Here is a 20,590-nt window from a genome sequence, read left to right as displayed (position 1 = left end):
CTCAACACACCAGCTCAGCAATCACTCAGAGGTCTCAGCAGTGGAACAGGAGAAATTTTGAAAGTCAGCGATTCTTAAGACATTAACTCTGTGTTCCACTTTTACAAAGTGTGGTTCTGGCCTCCCCTCTGGGAAAGAGAAACCAGCAAAAAAATGGTTTTCATTGAGTCAAAGGATTTGAATTTCAGTTAAATGAAGTCTAGGGTAATGGTTAAGGGCAGAGACCCAGGAGCCAGAGTGGCTGCGGTTCCAATCCCAGCTGTAGTATTTACTAGCTCCGTGACATTGAGTCAATTTTTTAATCTTTCTACATCTCAGGCTCCTGATCTGTAAAATGGGTATACTAATAACAGCTTCCCTTTGGAAGCTCCTGTGAGCATTAAAAGTCTCTCTACATGTAAAGCACTCAGAACAGAAAATGATATATGTAAGCACTGCCTATCTTTGCTATTCATACTGCCAACTAGTACTGTCTTCTTGAGTCACTCCCTTTTTAAGGATAAGTGTCCTCATCTGTAAAATAGGAATGAAAGCCCCTTTTCTACAAAGTTAATAACACATTAGATGAGATAGAGGTGGAGAAAGTGCTGAATGATAATTAGGGATTCGTAGTAGACTGATGACTTGTCCTATATTGTTCCATAATACTCAGTGCTACTATTTTCTGAGTGTTTACCATATACCAGACACTATGCCAGACCCATTCCATGTATAGCCTTACTTCATCCTTATACCAACTCTATAAAACAGCTTCAATCAATTCCTCTGTTTTATAAATGAAGAAACAAGGGATTATGCTTACCCAAGGACTCACAGCTAACATACAAGAAAAGCAGGAACTCAAACCCAGCTTGTTCTGCCTACAGGGCCCAACCTCTTAAAAATGCATCTTTTTAGCTTCTCTAGCTCCTTTGCCAAAGGACAAACTTGTATTTTGTAAGAATGTGACTTGTTAGTATGGTATTCCAGATTATAGTATGTTAACTTTCAAAATTGTTTAATTCTCCTATTCTGGAAAAGAAGATCAAATAGCTGAAAGGATCTGTACATTACTTGATTTACCATCTGCACTCAACTATTTCCAGGTAGGATGACTAACGGTCAAATTGGGTGAATGATCTGCCATGGGTTCAGACAACTAGTTAGTGACAATAATGAGTCTAGAATGTACATCTCCTGACGTGCAGCCTGATATCTTGGCATCATCCTAAACTATCAAAATACCCAGCAATTGGGATATTTTTGGTCTAGATATTATCTGCCTAAGAAGGGAGATGGTGATTCCAAATTCTAAATAGAATATCAATTTCCTGTTCTGTCTCCAGCCCCCACCCCAGAATATATGTCAATGAGGGCAGGGATTTTTGTTTTGTTTTACTTTTTCCCTGCTGTATCCACTAATGCTTAGCAGTAGTAGGCATTCCATAAATGTTTTTTGAGTGAATGAAAAGAATAGGGAATTAATGAAGCCTCAAAGAACCCAAATATGAGATGGGTCTGGCTATCTACTGGTAGCCATTCACTGGATAAGAGCCTTTAAGCTACAGAGAAGAAAGAGCATATAGAGAAGCCCAGAGGGCATGTGAGGGTGGAGATTCATAGAATGGCTTAGCAACTGTGGAAGGTGCTGAATGACTACTGGGAAATAGTGACAGGAGGATGAACACAAGATTATGACTATCCTTGGAAACCATTCTAAAGAGTTTCTAGTTTCTGTAAACAGTGGAAAGGCAGTAAAGGTTTATGATCAGGGAGCAGGGTTATTAGACTATAATGATTTATCAATATATGACACCAAATTATATAATACAGTCATTAAGTTCAGAATGAGTTAGAGATAAGAGAGACCAGGGCCAGGCCAACCATCACATCATCCTGTTTTATTGTCTTCATAGTGCTTCTCACCTACTGAAACCTTGTTCATTTATCTGTTTATGTATTTTCCATCTGGTTCCCTGCTAAAATGTCAACTCAGCTCAATAAGGGCATGGGGACCTTGCCTCTCTTGTCCATAGCATAGTGCTTGGCATACAGTTCATGTTCAATAAATATTTGCTAATTGGATTAATCATAGAAGGTTTTACAGAGTAGTTGAGATTAGAACTCAGCCATGAAGGTTATGAATAATAAGAGAGAAAGGAAACAGTATTCCAGACACAAAGATTGTGAATTAAGGCCATCCAGTGGAAATGAAATTTGAAGGAATGAGGTCAGTGAAGTAATGTTCCCAAGTGAAATTGTAAATTATCTTTATAACAACTTTTTTAGTCCATAACCCTGTGAGCATTTCATTCTTCATCTGTTTAGTATTGGTCTCCTCCCAGTAAACTGTGACTTCCAGCACAATGCTTGGTACACAGTAAGCACTTAAATGTTTGTGAAGAGAATGTAGAAAAGGAGGGAAGGTAGAAGAGTAAATGGGTACGAAGGTTAGTATTAGGTTGAACCCTATGAAATTGATACTTTTTATTGGTCACAAGTCATCAATTATCTGCTAGTTTCCTGTTTCAAACTATAATTTTATCTTGTGGAGATTATAGTTATCCATTGTCTGAGTGTAGTGGGTTTTGAAATATCTTTTATTTGCTGATTTAAGTTTATTAGGATCTGAATAGGTTTTTGATAAAGGTATCTCATTGTTGAAAGGGCAGCAAACCATTTGACAAGAAGATGAAAAAGTAATGAAGAATTATTAATAAAACTATCATCCCAATAGTATTTGAGGTCTGTGGTCTGGAATTTCAAAATCTAACCACTGTTTTGGGGCACTCATTGTGTGCACTTGCATTTAATTATTCCCTACATAAAAACTGTGTGAGCTGCTATGCACATACATCCAATTAAGTAGATGTCTGAATGTGGATTTTAATAACCTTGAAAATTTATTCAGTTAGAGAAGAAGCCCAAATAGTTCTCATATGTTTTATGCCTCCTTGCCACAGTGCAGGGGGGAGAGGCACTGAACAGGATGTACTAACCCCAATTTGATTATTAAAAAAAAAAAGACATAACTTGCAGGTGGAGTTAGAACTGAACCAAGGCCTGCAGTCCTAGCTATTCCATGGATGGTATGTCTGGCTACGCAAGCAAACCTCTGGGTAGTTCTTTCCACAAATATTTTTCCTGCCCACAATGATTAGGGACAGTCTGCACATTCAGGATAGAGGGATGATGAGGACCCCGGCTCTTAATAATTAACCATAATCAGGCAACATATGGAAAGGCTCACCAGGGTCAGGTCCCTGTCTTCATACTGCCACCAGACCACTGTGGGAGCTGGGCAAATCACTTTCCCTTCCTGTACCTCCCATCTGTACAGTGAGGGCTTGGACCAGACAATTCTGACATTCCTTTTCAGCTTCTGGGTTGAGTATCCCATTCATGTCTGAGTACCCAGCTGGTTTAGAAAACACAAAATTCAGGGAAAGAATGAACTGTATCTGAATATGGTTCATGCAAGGAGTTAAAGGTCAAGAACTGGGGTGGAATCATCCATTTACCCACCCACCCACTCATCCATTCATCTGTCCATCCAAGCAGCAGGTATTATCATGACAGTGATAGGAAATTCAACACAGCATATGATCCCCACCAGGAAAGAGTCTCCATGCAGGGGAAAGGCTTTAAGAAAGAAGAGAAGTAGCCCAGCCAGTGTGGCTCAATGGCTGAGCATTAGCCCATGAACCAAGAGGTCATAGTTCGATTCCCGGTCAGGGCACATGCCCAGGTTATGGGCTCAATCCCCAGTAGGAGGTATGCAGGAGGCATCCAATTAATGTTTCCCTCATCAATGTTTCACTCTCTCTCAAATCAGTAAAAACATATTTTAAAAAGTACTTTAAAAAAAAGAAAAAGGAAGGAAAGAAGTGAAGATTTCAGCTAGGTCCTTGGGGTTACGAAATGCTACTCTACCCCTGGAATCAGACAAAACTGATTTCAAATCCTGTGTCTGCCACTTAATAGCTGGGTAACCATAGGGAGTTTACTTAACCTCTCCGTGCCTCACTTCCTCATCTGTAAAATGAGGATCTCCAATGCCACCATCATTGGATGGTTGTGATACTGTGGTTGGAGTACTTAGGTTAGGGCAGAGCACACTGTGAGTACTCAATTAATGTTAGTTCCTATTATTATTGCTGTTGTGGCTTTAATTGCTAATATGATTAATGAGCCCCTTCCCTTGTGTTTTTTTAGATTATAAAGCTGGAGAAGAATGGCATCGGCTACCACTACATCCTTGCAAATCTGGTGAGTAGAGCACACTGCAGGCGCTCAGCTAATGGTGTTCCCATGTTTGGGCCCCCAGCTTTCTTCCACGGTCCCTGGTTGGTGGGAACTGCATGGGTGAAAAGGGCAACTTGGAGCTGTAATGCTAAGTCCAGTCAGTATCAAGTTTACCTTTTCCCTTCCACATCCCTGTTTGTCAAACCACATCACTGTTGGCAAACCTCTAAACTCTAAAACAGCTTCATCAGTCATCTCAATTCTAGCTCTAGGCGACTGAATCTTGGTAATAAGGACAAAATCACCAAAAATGATAATTTTATAGTTTATAAATATAAACATTTAAACCATAATTATACTAGTATTGATGGATCTTTACCCAGAAACAGTTTTCCAACATGAACAATATTATTTCAATTTAGTTTTTATTCAGTTTTCTATGTAGCATAGATGAGATGTTTTCTTTTAAAATTTGTTTTCATTTTTAAGGTATTGCAGGCCTTTTTATGGGATGCAATTATATTTCATGCTATGAAGATTTGATTCATCAAATAATTTTTCGTACATATTGAATTTTATCTAGTAACATGTGCCATTTTGAGTTCGTTTGTTTGTTTTTGTGGCCATTATTTCTGACAGTTCTATTTCTCCTGGGTCATGTTTTGCCTATCTACCTTCTTTATCATAAAGTGTGATTTTTTCCCCAAAGCTACATGGAATTTTGTTTTGCCTTTGGTCCATTTTTTTAAGTCCTTTATTGAGATGCAATTTATATAGCATGCAGTTGGTTCATTTAAAGTGTACATTTTAATGGTGTTTTATATATTCATAGAATTGTGAAACCATCAACACAATTTTATTTTTATATTTTTTTTCATCCCCCCAAAAAAGAAATGGAATACCCAGTAGCTGTCACTCTCACTGCATTCCACATTCTCCCAGCCCTAATCAACCACTAATCTACCTTCTAGCTCTATCATTTGCCTATCGTGGACATTGCATGTAAATGGAATCACACAACACGTGGTCTTTTGTGACTGGCTTCTGTCACTTAGCATAGTGTTTTCAAGGTTCATCCATACTATAGCATGTACCCCTTTATTCCTTTTATTGCCAAATAATATTCCATTATATGGATATAAGTACCACATTTTGTCTATTCATTGGTTGATGGACATTTGAGTTGTTTCACTTTTTGACTATTAGGAATAATGCAGCTATGAATAGTTGTGTACAAATTTTTCTTTTGAATATACATCTTGGAGTGGAACTGCTAGATTATAATATGGTAACTATGTTTAACATTTTGAGGAACTCAAAATTGTTTTCCAAAGTGGTGGCATCTCCCATCAAATCAATAACAAATTTTTATACTGATTAAAATATTTTAATTAATAACAAATTTTGCCCTGTAACAACTTGAACAATTGTCAGTTTTCCCTAATGGTAGCTTTTTCTACAAAACGTTGCTTCTTATTCTGGCTTGTCTTTGCAATTTTCTGTGTTTCCATTAAGATGTGAGTTTTAGCTTTTAATCTATAGTAATTCTAGCACATTCAGTTTTAGCCATGTTATTTTGTGTCGGTTATTTCTAGGAGTAACTTTAATATTTATTGAACAAAATCATTGATATTTTCTACTTGTTTTTGTTTTTTTAATCTTTATTGTTGAGCTCTACTTATTTTTGGAATAAAAGTCATTAGTAGAAAAAAGGCATAGTATCTGGGTATACATAGTATGGAAAGGTCAAAATGCAGGAGCTAAAAATGATATAAAAACATCTGCCTAAAAGTTCTGTCATTCTTCTTTCTGGCCTGTTCTCCATCCTTATATCCCTTCTCTCCCCTTTGATTTATCCTTGCCTTGGCTGTCCCAATATTTCAGGCTCAGGACTGGAAATAAGAAGGGCTTTTTGAGATATATTCATTTAGAGTCCCAAGGGTGGGGAACATCTGGCCCGTGGGCCATATAAGGCCTGAGAAATCATTTGGTCTGGCCCTGCCAAGGCATTAGGGGTGAGTTAATTAAATGTCTGACTAAATCTAGCAGACTAATAAGCTGATGATTTTGTAGGGCCAGTGAATAAAGATATAAGTATCCAAATGGCCCTTGGCAGAAAAAAGGTTCCCTACCCCTGAATGTTTGACCCTGCTGTTAATGGCTAAATATGTTAGTTTTCTCAGGGGTGTTTGTATTTTAAATGGAAGGCAGCTGTCCAGAGACTTTTAGGGACCCATTAAAAAAAATTTTGCGAGAATAAAATTTTTGACTTTGTAATAAAGAAAACCCTTGATGTCCCTCGAATCCAAGATTCTTAGTGCTAGAAAGGACTTCAAAAGTCAATTCCAGCCCTAACCGGTTTGGCTCAGTGGATAGAGCATCGGCCTGCGGACTGAAGGGTCCCAGGTTCAATTCCGGTCAAGGGCATGTACCTTGGTTGTGGGCACATCCCCAGTAGGGGGTGTGCAGGAAGCAGCTGATCGATGTTTCTCTCTCATCAATGTTTCTGACTCTCTATACCTCTCCCTTCCTCTCTGTAAAAAATCAATAAAATATATTTTTAAAAAAAGTCAATTCCATTTAAGTCTCATTTGCTTGTAGGAAAACAGAATCAGCAAGGTGGTGTGACTTGGCCAGGGTCACACAGCAAGTGAGTGGTAGAGCTAGGCCTAGCATCACAGTGAGCAAGCAGCACCAGGTGCCTTTCCCACTACTCCAGGGCACCTCTGAGTCCAAACCATGTGGGCACCCTACTGCTTGAGAATACCAGGGTGGGGGCATACATAATCACCTCTCCAGGGTAAGAGAGAAGTCACACATCAGCACATCAGCGGCCTCAGAGTCACTGAAAGACCCCAGGTAATTACATCGCCAGCCTCCATCTGTTGCCAAGTGACCCCGTGGTCACAGCATCACCAAGTCAGTACCTTGGTTTTCTGTGTTCTTCTGATCTGCATTCTTCTCTTCTGACCTAATGAGCTCTCAAATTCTTACAACTGCTAGCTAATAGGATGCAAATTGCATATACCATCCAAATACAAGAGACTTGCATGTTCCAATAGATTAGTTGATAATTAGGCTTCAAATTACTAATTAATTCAGTTTGAAACATAGTCAACTATGTGGTGTATGCTTTTCCTCCCCCTTCAGAGGAATAATGAAATTCATAAGATGATAATTTTTAGAAATTCAGCCACATCATTAGCCTGCGGCTGCAGGGAACTGACCCCCTCCTTCAGAGTGTTTCTGATTGGGGTGTAATTATAGAGTTAGAAACCAGGGAAGCTTTGGAAAGGTTGAACAAAAGGAAGGAGCTTCACTTTTTATTTTGCAGTTCTTTCTGAACCTGTCAGGATGCACTGGCTTTAAAATAGCCAGCAGCCTTCTTCTAACAGATCACTTTGAAGGGACCCAAATAAGCAGCTCTGGAGGGGCTGCTCAAAGACAATTTGGAGGGAGGCTCAGGGTCCGAGAGGAGACCTCTAGGGACAGGGAGTCAAAAACAAAAGCCAAAACCCTGCTTATTGTTCTGACATCACCCTTAGCTGCCTCTGTGATCTTGGGCATCTCTCCAGCCCTCCCTTTCTGCATCTGTCAATTGGGAATTACAGCTCCTGCTCTAAGTGCTCCTAGTGTCATTGGGGAGACCAAATATGTTGCTAAACGCCACCATGCTTTGAAAAGTTGAAAGTGTTCTGCGTAGGTGGGGAATACTTGCTTCATATACTAAATCTACACAACTTTACATCACATAGTGTGTTTGTATTTATACGATTATATGTGTGTTCAGATTTTTATATGATAGGATAGACCTGTATTTATATTTCCATAGCATGGATATGTCCCTAAAGTGAACTTGAACCATGCAGAAGTTGACAAGGTAGGCCATTATTTCTTAAAGAAGCCTCTGGGCCCTAGAGCCCACTAGTGGGCCAAGCTCTCCAGGCTGGCTCTCAGTCTTCCTCCAAACCTCAGGACAGACTCCGTGTTCACTCTCTGCTCTGAGATTGTGGTCAAAACAGACATCTGCCAGCTGGAGACTTCCCAAGTTATAGCGTTTACTACCATGATGCATCAGCAGCAAATCTTAGACCAAACTAGTGTCTCTCAAAACAGAGGACCTGTAGGCCCCAACAATGCATCTGCAGAGCCAGTTTGAAAAACACTGAGCTAACAGTTAAATGCTTTAATGTCACTAGGACTACAAACATGAGTACTCAAATCATCGGAGAAATGACCAGAGTATTAATACAAAGTTTATAAAGTGACAGAGCTGGGCTTCTCCCCCTGGTCTATCAAACTCCACCGTCCAAGTGTTTGCCACTGTGCCATGTGACTTCTGAGCATGGGGAGTTGGGAGCAGGAACAGGGGTAGTAGCCTAAGTTTAAATCTTGCCTACAGTTGCAGCAATCAACCTGGAACTCCTTTTGGATAACTGTTCTATTATACACAGATGGCATTTTATTATAATTATAGTGTGTAAGGTAGCTGCAGGAGAGACAGTGAGGCCAGGCCATCCTGGTCTTACTGGGATATTTAGGGACCAGGGCCGTCAGCTGTTTCCATCATGTGGTTGCAGATGAACTTCTGTGAAATGTTTGAGTTGGCGGCTTTGCTCTATGTGGCAGTTCATCCAAGCCCCCCGCTCCATGCTGCTGCCCTTCTGCTGTCAGTCCTAAGGAGAAACTGTTGTTTAGTCTCCTTGCTCCCTTATGGTGAGAAGTCTGTCTATGCCTTCTGTAAGGCTGAGCTTGCCCACTTTTTTCTGAGCCTCTCTTCCCACCATCTCAGTACCACACAGTCACGTTTAGTTTCTGCAGCCTCTGGTTAGGTGGTACAGTAGTTGGGAAAGGTGGCTCTGGGGTGAAACAGACCTGAGTTTAAATTCTGACTTTATACTTATTAGCTGTGTGACATTAATCAAGGTACCTACCCTCTCTGAGCATTTTATCCTAAATCCCTGGACTGAGAGAAATTGGTTTGTGAGACCTGAGTGGCTTTTGCAATGCTTGTCAACAGTGGACACCTGTGTGTGGAAGAGGGGGTGTCCGTGTGTTTGTAGATACCCACGTGTATAGGTACCTACTTCCCTGGTTTCAACTGTACTTGGATAAGTTAACAACCATATTTTTTTCCAAGACAGATGGTGCTTTAGCTGATGTAAGTACAGCTACATGTCTTATTGACTTGGTAGAAACCAGATCAGCCTGTGTGTTACCAGGGATTATAGAGGGTGAGGACTCATTAAGGGTTCAGTTGATTAAAGTGAATAAAATAGGAAATGTGAGGACCGTGATGCAGAGACATGGTTATTTGAGGACACAACTAAGTCCTCATCCCAGGAATATTCCATGAATTCACATATTTTCATATTCATATGCACATACCTGTGTGGCCACAGAATTGTAGATCAAAGCTGGTAGAGCCCTTGAGAGAGAAATGGACTGGCTCAGAAGTTTCCAGACTTTTTAGTTTAAAGCTCCAATTTCAAATAGAATCTTGGGGAGATCCCCAGTATGTGAAACAGATAAAAAGCAGAGTTGCTTTGGTGGGAGATGGAGGATGGTGATCTGGTTCCCTGTCCTCCTGCCTTCCCCCAACCCAACGTGGTAACCTCTACAATGCCTGCAACCAGAATAAAGTTGGAAAGATCACTGATCCAGCCTAGGCCCTTATTTTGCAGATCAATACACTAGTGCCTGGAGAGGATGAGACCATTGCCTATGGGTGAATAGTTCATGAGGTTCTAAGACGAGACTGAATTTATGTAGTTGCCCTTACAACTGTTTTCCTGACACTTCTTATTTACGACCTATTTCAGAATACACTGTGTGCGCGCGCGCACGCGCGCGCGCACACACACACACACACACACACACACAAATTCAATGAAAAGACCTCTTTTTTCCTAGCCAGTTTTGCTAAGTGGATAGAGCGCCAGCCTGCAGACTAAAGGGTCAAAGGATTCAGGGTTTGATTCTGGTCAGGGGCACATGCCCAGGTTGCAGGCTCAATCCCCAGTGTGGAGCATGCAGGATGCAGCCAATCAATGATTTTATCTCATCATTGATGTGTCTATCTTTCTCTCCCTCTCCCTTCCTCTCTGAAATCAATAAAAATATATTTAAAAATAAAGAAAAGACTTCTTTTGTCCACAAGACAAAAACTGAGAGACTGAGAATTGACAGGATGGAAGCTTAAGAGAAAATCATGAAAAGGGAGAGAAAAGATATGTGTTGCCTATGCCTTCATTCTTCAGCATGAAGTTAGCAATCAGCCTGCTCCAGGTACTGTGTTGTGGACAACCTGGGGACCAAGGCCCCTGCCCTCTCAGGGCCCACAGTCTCCCAGGGCAGATGAGAGGGACCAGTACAGTCTGAGAGAGAAAGCTGGAGAGGCCTCTGAGTGATGGAGGTAAAGAGCACACATTAAAGAAGCTGGGGACAAATGTCCTAGTCTCCCAGAAACCTGCTAATTCCTTCTTAGTCTAAAGCTAAAGGGCATTTCAAGTGCTTCACTGCAGAACAGAAGCTAAATGGATCAGATTAACTGGACTAGTGGTCAGGAAGCAGAATGTACAGTGGTTAAAAAATAAGTAGTCTTGTCACTGGCTCTGACTATGTAATCTCTGCCCTCCGCTATCTGTGTTATGTTGGGCAGAAGCTTCTCCATTCATTTAAGCCTCAGATTTCTAATTCGCAAAATGGGAATAATGATAGTATCCACTTCACAAAATTGTTATGGGAACTAAATGAAATCATACAAATAAAGTACTTAGCACAGTGCCTACTAGATGGTAAAGGCTTGATACATGTTAAGCACTGTGGTTGCTGTTTTTATTATTATTTTAGCCAAAATCTGCCTCCCATAACCTCTGCCCTTTAATTGGTCCAACCTGCCTTCCAGAGCCTCAGAGAACAAATCTTCCACCTCTTCCCCATGGTGGCCCTTCTGGGATTCACATACATCCTTCACTCAGCCTCTTAGTCATCCATTATTTCTTAGGTTGACCATCCCTGTTTTGTTTTGTTTTGTTTTCAAGCATTTCTAATATAACATGACTTTTCAAACTCCACTTCTCTACAACTATCCTTTCAATGGAGCTGTCATCTGAGAATTGATCTGATAATTTGGGGAAACGTGGCATGTTCAGCTAGTACCACTCAGAGTACAAAGGGCAAGTTCTTTGCTTTGTTCTAATCTTACCTCTTTTGGATCTCAAGGGGATGAGATGGAGGAGTATCTCAGGGGTTGTTTAATAAACTTCTTCTTGGCCCCTTTCCCTTAACAATGCTGGATACTCCTTCTTCCTTCTGACATGTGTAGTGTCTGAACTGGCAGGATGATGAGAACTGAACAGCTTGGACATGACCCCTTGAAAGAACTGCAGAGAAAAAGGAAAAACCTGTTTTGACCCAATGCCAATGATGATGGTGAATACGATGATGATAATGATTGTTAATATTCATGAAGCACTTACTATATGCCAGACACAGTGCTTAAATGTATTCTTTTAAATCTTTCACCAATTCTTTGCTATAGGTGTTATTCTATTTGCAGAGAACTGAGCCTCAGAGAGGTTAAATAACCAGTAAGCACACCTAATCATGTCTTCTGTTTCCAGGTGCACATGATAATTAATAGTTATAATATAGCCCAGAGCCTGGTCATGAACCTTAAAACATTTCCCAGGTCTTTACAACAAGATGAAAGTATGTCTAATATCTCTTTAGGATATCATAATTATTTGAAGTGCCTTTTTATTCTAATCCTTTGAAAATTATAATTGACAAATGATAGACAAAATGACTAAGTTAAGTAATTTACTTAATTGAACATTTTTATTCCCATTTTATTCAAATGGCTGGTCAAATTCAAATTATTGAATTGCTTCCTACCTACAATGAGTATATGGTGGAGACAGATTCCAATCCCAGATAATCTTCTAAACCATCATACAATCATAGGCCACAAGTCTCTTCTCTGCCCCTTAGTTTCCCTGTCTGTACAATGAGGGGATTGATCTGATCTCTGACATCTTTCCTTCAGATGTCAGTACACTATGGCCCCTGGGTCAAAGTCAACAGCCACCTGATTTTGTTTGGTGCATGAGTTAAGAATAGTTTTTACATGTTTAAATTATTGAAAAAAGGTGAAAAGAATAATGATATTTCATGACATGTGAAAATTATATAAAAAGTATGTGACATTTATTGGGACACAGCCATGCTCATTCATTTACTATTGGTGATGACTGCTTTCATTCTACAATGGCAGCATTAAATAGTTACAACAGAAATCATATGGCCCGCATTCACAATCTGCTCCTTTACAGGAGAAATTTGCCAACCCCTGGAATAGATGTGGGGTAAGTGGACACTAATAGGCTTCAGATCCATCAGAGGCCTGGGAAATGTCTAAGCAACCTTATGAGGTTGGTGTCAAGAAGAAAAACCCAGTGTGCTGTCCCACAAATGTTCCTTTAAGACAAAAAGCTATACTGGAAGGCCCCTCCTTGGCAGGATAAGACATTTATTTTGGGCTATTAACTGCATAAGCCACACTGCCTGAGGTTCTTTGTCTGGGGCAACCTGGAAACACCATCCTAAAGCTAAGCTCATATGTTCCTTCGCTGTCAAGACAATATAACACACTGGCAAAGAAGACAGATTTTTATGGTTGAACCACTACTTTAACCCTTGCCTGCTATAGGACCTCAGAGGACTTTCTAAAGGTCTCTGAACCATAGCTCCTCAACCTAAAATTGGGATGAATATCCACTCATTTATGCCTACTGTGCATGTTCCAGTGCCTACTGTGCATGTGCACCTCTCAGGTTTGTTTGGGGGATTACATAGAATTATGCATATAAAGCATTCAATAGAATGCCTGGCTTAAGATAAGAGCTTGAGAAATGTTTACTAGTAAAATAAATCTAGAGGTGACTGTCAACTGATTTTTTCATTTTTCATTTTTAAATGAAAGGAACTTCATAATTCTCAAAAGGTTGTTTAGATGAAGTTATAGAATGCATAGGAAGAAGCATTTTTGCCATTATTGTTGTTTGTGTTATTCTTATGAGCAATGTTTCTGGAGCTGTGTTTCAGTAGAGCATCTAACATCACCAGTGTTAATTCCAGGCCAACAGATAACAAATTAAACAGGGCCCCCTTAACAGATCATAACAAAATTCAAAAATGCAAGACTTCTCTTCCCTTTTCTGCACTACCATTCCCTCCCACTTTCCAGGGACTAACAGATGATCTCTACCCAGCAAAGTACTTCAGAATTATCTAGGAATCTATTTTTTAATGGTATGAAAAAGAAAATATATTCACTTAGTACATATATAACAGAAGGGTATTAAATAAAAAGCAAATGCCTGCTCTCTCCAATCTCACTTCTCAGAAATAACTATTTTAAACCTTCTCTGCGTTTAGCAATTATGGCCATTTCCTCCACATGTCTACATAATACGTCTATGCCTGTTTTTCTTGCTTTATCAAATTTAATCACATCAATGACTCCCCATTAGAAAGATAATGAATCATTTCATACTACTCCCCACATCCTGTCCTCAATGTTTGTTAGTTATGCTATTACATGAAATTCTTCTAATGACTGTCTTTATAATTTTAACATACCGAACCTTGGTTTTTGATTCACCAGCATCAGAACTTGGGAAAATACAGATATACAGTCTCCAGGCTGTTGAATGACAATCCTTAGGGATGGTTATTTTGCAAAAGCTCCCTAATGTATTCTGATGTGCCCCTCAGGTTAAGGACCTCTATCCTGAGAGCCTGCAGTACACCAGCCAGTTTATTTGCACTTGAATGAAAATGATAGGCAGACCATTCTTCTCATGTCACCCATTCATTAGTCACACATGGGACTGTGTGAAATGCTACAAAGATGTTGAAAAAAGCAGACAGGAGAATAGTGACCAAGCAGGTCATCACAAAACCCCATTTTTGATAAGAGACAGTCACTTTGTGAATGGCAGCATCTGGTGCAGGGCTGGAGGGACAGTGGAAGGAGTCCAGGTTTAGGAGACCTGAGTTCTCATACTGAATAATTTGAAAAGGAGCATCTTGTAGATTAATTTTATTTTTTATTCAATAGTCATAGTGTACAGAGAAAAGCACTCAGTATTTGGGAGAAGGTTATAAAATAGGCAAAATGGCTCAAAGAGAGTAGTGAAGATCAAACTTCAGTTTGAATCTTTAATAGAATGTAATTAGCAATGCTTCATCTTTATACAATCCTATATAATAAAAGGCTAATATGCAAATTGTCCCCTTAACCAGGAGTTCTACCAGGGGTCGCCCCCCCCCCGCCCACGCACCAACCTGATCAGCCTGATCGGGGCAGGCCAGCCAGACCCCAAAGTGCATGAATTCGTGCACTAGGCCTCTAGTATTATATAATTAATAGCACAGATGAAGCAAATAAAAAAAGTACTAATTACCAAATATTATCTCCCAAGGTTTTTTTCTTTTAATAAAAATGGCCAAAAAGAAATTAGAAAATGATTTAATTAAACCTTGTCTAATGAGCGTACTCAGGGGAATAAAGTGAGTTGAATTTTCCAGTTAACAGGAGGACAAATAGTTAACACCTTTATTTCCCCTGCATAGTCAAGAACACATTTCTGTATTGGAAGAGTATATTCTCTTTCATTACAGAGAAAATCAAGTTTAGTAATAATAAGAGACTAATTTCCCTGATTTTGTCTCGTTTACCTAATATCACAGATGTGAGCTTATCTTATCAATCTTTGCCCACTCCTTCTCAGGGGAGCAGAGGAATTCATTCAGGGGATCCCATCAGTTTGATTAGAGGTAGTTGAGGTTTGGCTCCAGTAACCTTGTAGTCAGACATCTGGTGATGGAGTCAAGTGGCATTTATCCTATATAATAAAAGCCTAATATGCAAATTGACCAAACGGTGGAATGACGGGAAGCTATGATATGCACTGACCACGAGGGGGCAGACACTCAACACAGGAGCTTCCCCCAGCCCACAGGCTCCAGGCCAGCCAAAGTGGGTGCCAGCAGGGGCCCCCTGATTGCTCACATCGCCCTGTAGAGGGAGGCAACCAGAAGCAGTGGGGAGGCGGGGCTGGCCAGTGGGCAGTGCCAGGCCGGCCAAGTCAGGTGCCAGCGGGGGTCCCCCGATCACCCCACTGGTCACCCCACAGATCAGCCCTGATCATCAGCCAGGCCTAGGGACCCTACACATGCACAAATTTCGTGCACCGGCCTCTAGTGTTTGAATAAACTCTGCTATTTCCCTTGGACTCCATTATGTTCAAGATGGGGCAGTCAGTACCAACTGCCCAGGAGCTTGTTATGGATTTTCAAATGACAGAATTTGACTGCAGGAGATCATTTCAATTTCATTCTCTCAATAGTTATTTTATGAACAAAATGCTCCTTTTAAAGTCTCTAAAAATTATGGGAAATCTCTCAACTATGGATTAGCTTTTAACCAGTGGTGGGATAGCTGTGTTCTTAGATAATATAATGTCTTCAAATGCATATTGGGTACAAGAACCTAATTCTGATTTCATATGTGGTAACAGCTTGCAAAAACCATGTGCAAAATCAGTAGACCTCTGTGAAAGTCTGGAAACTGTGGCTATGGGCAAAATTAATCTCAAAAGATGTTTCCAACCTGAGCTTCTCTTTCCAACCAATGAAAATTATCCACTGGCATTTGCAGCCTGCTGATCATATTTCCCCTGGCTAATCAGCATTCTTGCTTGAGGAAAGTCTCTGGCTTTTATTCATTTACTCAACAAGTATATATTAAGCATCTACACTGTGCCAGGCACTGTTCTAGGTGCTAGATTCTGGGAAGCATTAGTGAGCAAAACAGAAAAGGTCCCTGCCCTCATGGAATTGACATTCCAATGGAAGGAGAGAAGACAAGGGAACAAATAGTGAAGGAGATAACCTCAAATGGTGTAAATACTCTGCAGAAACCCTAACAGGAACAAACCTGGTAGACTGAGTGTTGGTTGTAGCTTGATCAAGTTTACCAAAAGCGAGTCTTAAGACAAGGATTTAAGTACAAGTACTTTCTGTGGGTGCCAATACTAGAAACAAAAGCAGGGAATTAAGGAAGTGAAGTAGGGAAGAGATGACCATTAAAGGCTCATAATCAAGGCCCCTGCGGGGTACAGGAACTCAATTCATTAGGGGATCTGCAGGCATGGTGTAGAGCACACTGCAGCGTTATTCCACCCCAGGGGGAGAGTACTGATCTGCGTCTGGAGTACTGATCTGCTAACTCTCCATCTATCATCAGTTGAGAGCTGCTCTGGGCATATTAACTCCCTGACACATCTGGCTTACCTTACATACAGGTGAAGTAGTAGATATCGGCAGTTAGTCTAAAAATTAGAATATCAGTGTGTGAAGGAGAGTGGAAATGAGCACGACACCAACAGCATTGACCACAGGGTGAGAATTGGATCTTTGCATGCACAGTCAGGAAAGACCTCTCTGAAGAGATGGCATTTTATCTGGCATCCAAAAGGTGGAAAGGAACCATCCAAGGAAGACACACTTCCAGAATAACTAGGACAAGGGATCTGAGTGGGACTCAGCTTGGTTTGTTTCTAAAATACAAATAATAAAGAATCAGATAACTTTAGAGGCAGAGTGTCAGGGGAGTGTCTTTGAGTCATGAAGTTGTTTATGGCTAGATCCTTTAAATAAAGAAACTAGATCAGCCTGGCCAGTGTGGTTGAACATTGACTCATGAACCAGGAGGTCACAGTTCGATTCCTGGTTTGGGTACATGCTTGGGTTGTGGGCCCAATCCACAGTAGGGGGCTTGTAGGAGGCAGCTGATGGATGATTCCCTCGCATCACTGATGCTTGTATCCCTCTTTCCCTTTCCCTTCCTCTCTCTGAAATCAAGAAAAACATATTTAGGGAGAAAAATGAAAATAGATCAAGTCAGGGAGACATTAAGAGACTTGGACAGGCAGAGCTGGGACTAGTGCTCAGGGCTCCTGGCTACCAGTCCAGGGCTCTGCCCACCCTCAATCCATCAATTGCTTCCCCTGATCATTTTCCAGTTTCACCCTTAGGATTTGACAGTTTTCCCAAGCCTTGGAGCCCACAGGGCATTGACCTTATGATCCCAGCTTAAATTCCTGCAGTGGGCCACCAAACCTAAAAAGAAACCCAAATCACAAAGCTCTATGTGAGCAGCCCTGGGCTGCCACTTTGACTGCATTTCTAGCCCTCTCTTCCTCTGTTTCTGGAACATGCCAAGCATCCTCCCACCTCTGAGCCTTTGCTCAGAATGTCCTTCCCCAGATGTCCCCGTAGCTCACTACAAGGTTTCTATTCACTTGTGTCCCTGTGCCAACACAAGACTCTTCCTGATCTTACCTGTCAGGAGACTCTTCCTGATCTTACCTGCCAAAGCATGGCATCACCCTCCTCTCCCCATCCTCTTGTCCAACTTTATCTTTTGCCATAGGACTCATTGCTACTACCTAGTATAGTCTCCTAGACAGTACTATTTATGCTATGCCACATATTTACTTGTCTTGCTCACTAGAATGTAAGCTTCATAAGAGAAGGAACTTTTTTAATTCACTATTAGAATAGTGCTTCATAGGTTCTCAAAAATGTTTGTTGCGCAAGGAGTGAGTGACTGAGCAAAGAGCTAACTCAGTGAATTGCCTTTATGCAAGTTGATTCTCCAACTGCATCTCAGTTTCTATATTTGGCAAATAGACATATAATGTCTACTTTATAAACTCATAAATGGAAATGAGGCTGAAGATATGAAAAGTACTGTACATTACAGAATATATTACACAAATGCAAGATTTCCTGTTTAAGTTGAAGGCTTCCTGAGTTAAAATGAACTTCACCAAATCAGAAGGAAAGTTTCATTCCCACTAAAGAATCCTTTGTAGATGTTACAGTTGTTCAGGCCTCACTGAGTAAATCTCTAGTCTGTGGTACAGGAAAGAGCACAGGACAAGGGATGACCAGAATCCAGCCTCTTCCACAGACTTGTGTGACTCTGGGGAGCCCACGGGAGCTTGGACTCAGATTCCCCTCCTCTCAAAGGGGTGGAGGGTGGGAGTGGAAGAGGAGACAACCTCCTATGTTTCTATGCTCTTCTGCACCTATGGCATCATAATAATCCAAGCTACCATTTATTGATCATTCCGTCTGCACTATGCACTTGACATGCATCATTGCATTGCTTTTTCTCCCCAATAACTTACCCTCCATTACTGAGACAAGAAACCATCAGGTAACTTAGTACAATGTAGCATCACTAATAGCTGTGAGTAGCAGAGGCATTACTTCAACCAAGTACCGCTGGCTCCTAAGCAAGCACTCTTAACCACTGTGCCAACTTTGTGCACAAACTAAGGGGTAACCGAGTTCAGAAGGAAGGGAGGCACAACTGCCTCTCTATTAAGTCAGTTCCACCTTTTGGAACAGTTTGGAAAATCCTGTGTTTCTGTAACATGGTTAAATGGATTTATCCAGGCAATGTATTCTGACTTCTTCCTCCTCCTCCCTGCACAGGGTTTCATGGACATTGACTTAAACAAATTCAAGGAGAGTGGAGCAAATGTGACAGGTTTCCAGTTGGTGAACTACACAGACACCATCCCAGCCAAGATCATGCAACAGTGGAAGAACAGCGACTCTCGAGACCACACCCGGGTGGACTGGAAGAGACCTAAGGTGAAGGGAATAAAGGAGCAAACTCGCCCCATGGCCGGCCTCAGATGTTAGCCATTTGAGAAGGACAGGCTTTCTAAGAGGAACAAGCTAAGGAAAATATACCCATAATGACTGAGTGTCCAAAGATCAGACAATCCAGAATGACAATGGTTTTAACAAAAGAGACATTTTGTTTTTCTCTCATATAAACAAAATTCAGAAGTCAGCAATCCAGGGCTTATATAACAGATCTAAATCATCAAACACTCAGGCATCTTCTATTTTCTTATTCTGCTGTCCTCAGCTTTTGGAGCCACCTTATAGCCCAAATGGCTGCTGAAGCTCCAACCATTACCTCAGTAGTCTACCCAGCAGGAAGGAGAACAGGAACATAAAAAGCACAACTGTTTCCTTTAGGAGCCCTCTTCAGAAGTTGCACATAGATCTTCCACCCACATGCTACTGGCTATGTCTTAGAAACCTAGCCCCAGCTAGCCACAGTGAAGGCTGAAAAAAGGGTGTCTGTTCTGGGCAGGGGCACCATTTTGCACAGCTCTAGAGTATGCTGTTCGCATTTTTTTTGGTTTGTTGATTGAGCTTCCTTGAGTTGTGCAGTGAGCCGGCCCTTATTCTGGTCAGCCATGTACACAGCTAAAAATCAGGAAAATCTAAGTAATATTAAGCACTTCACTGCCTCAGAGAGACAACTCCCAATTATCATGCGGACTGTCTGCTGCCCACTTCCCAGCAATGCAGCTCTAAATCCTGCAGCCCAAATCTATTTTGTTTGCTATTTGATAATGGTTTAGAATACGGGCACAAGGTAATTTTTCTTTCCCATGTCATGGCAGTGACTCTGTAGAACACTGCACTGAGCAGGATCCTGAGGCCAGATTTGTTTATCTGGGCAAATCAGGGAATCCTCTGTGATTTTCTCTTGTCACTAGGCTAATATCTTTTTGTGAATGGCAGGACATTTAACTGCGATGTGTCTCCTCCCACTTTTGCTCAAACCCACTTAGCAATTCAAAACAAGATGTATTTCAATATGAACCTAAGCCAGCCATGGGCAAACTATGGCCAGCGGGCTGGATCCTGCCCGTTTGAAATGAATAAAACTAAAAAAAAAAAAAAAAAGACCATACCATTTTATGTAATGATGTTTACTTTGAATTTATATTAGTTCACACAAACACTCCATCCATGCTTTTGTTCCGGCCCTCCAGTCCAGTTTAAGAACCCATTGTGGCCCTCGAGTCAAAAAGTTTGCCCACCCCTGAAGCAAACAAAATCACAAATGTGTTTTAAAGCAATAAGAAAACCACATAGCAGTTAATAAATATGTAAATACCCCAGTTTTGAAAAGATTGGAGCAGACTATAAAGATAGCAAAATGTAATATGTATATATTATATCAAATGTGAGAGAATGAAAGTTAAAAACTGGAAAAATACTTATAAACTAGTATTCAGCCTACAACCCTCTGTTGTGAACTTTGAATGTGCCAGAGAACATGCTAGGCATTGGGGACTAATTAACAAAGATGACAGACATGAGTCCCAAAGCCAGGAAATATTATCTTGGACTGTTATCCTGGTTCAAGGTTCATCAACATCTTATCCTCCTTTAGGCAGGGGGTGAAGCGGGG

The 20,590-nt window shown here is 40.9% G+C and overlaps 1 protein-coding gene across 2 annotated transcripts in view; it reads left to right on the top strand.

The window, feature by feature from the left end:
* Positions 1-20,590, top strand: part of GRIA1 (glutamate ionotropic receptor AMPA type subunit 1) — a 268,297-nt gene that overhangs the window by 144,150 nt on the left and 103,557 nt on the right. For both annotated transcript variants that reach the window (XM_006089107.3, XM_006089108.3), the window contains exons 5-6: positions 4,195-4,248; positions 18,802-18,963. In XM_006089107.3, the coding sequence (XP_006089169.1) occupies positions 4,195-4,248; positions 18,802-18,963 (216 nt within the window). The remainder of the gene's footprint in view (positions 1-4,194; positions 4,249-18,801; positions 18,964-20,590) is intronic.

The sequence above is a fragment of the Myotis lucifugus genome, unplaced genomic scaffold (assembly GCF_000147115.1).
Source record: "Myotis lucifugus unplaced genomic scaffold, Myoluc2.0 scaffold_56, whole genome shotgun sequence".
Classification (NCBI taxonomy): domain Eukaryota; kingdom Metazoa; phylum Chordata; class Mammalia; order Chiroptera; family Vespertilionidae; genus Myotis; species Myotis lucifugus.
The sequence above is the reverse complement of the archived record's forward strand: the minus strand, read 5'-3'. Positions and strand labels throughout refer to the sequence as shown.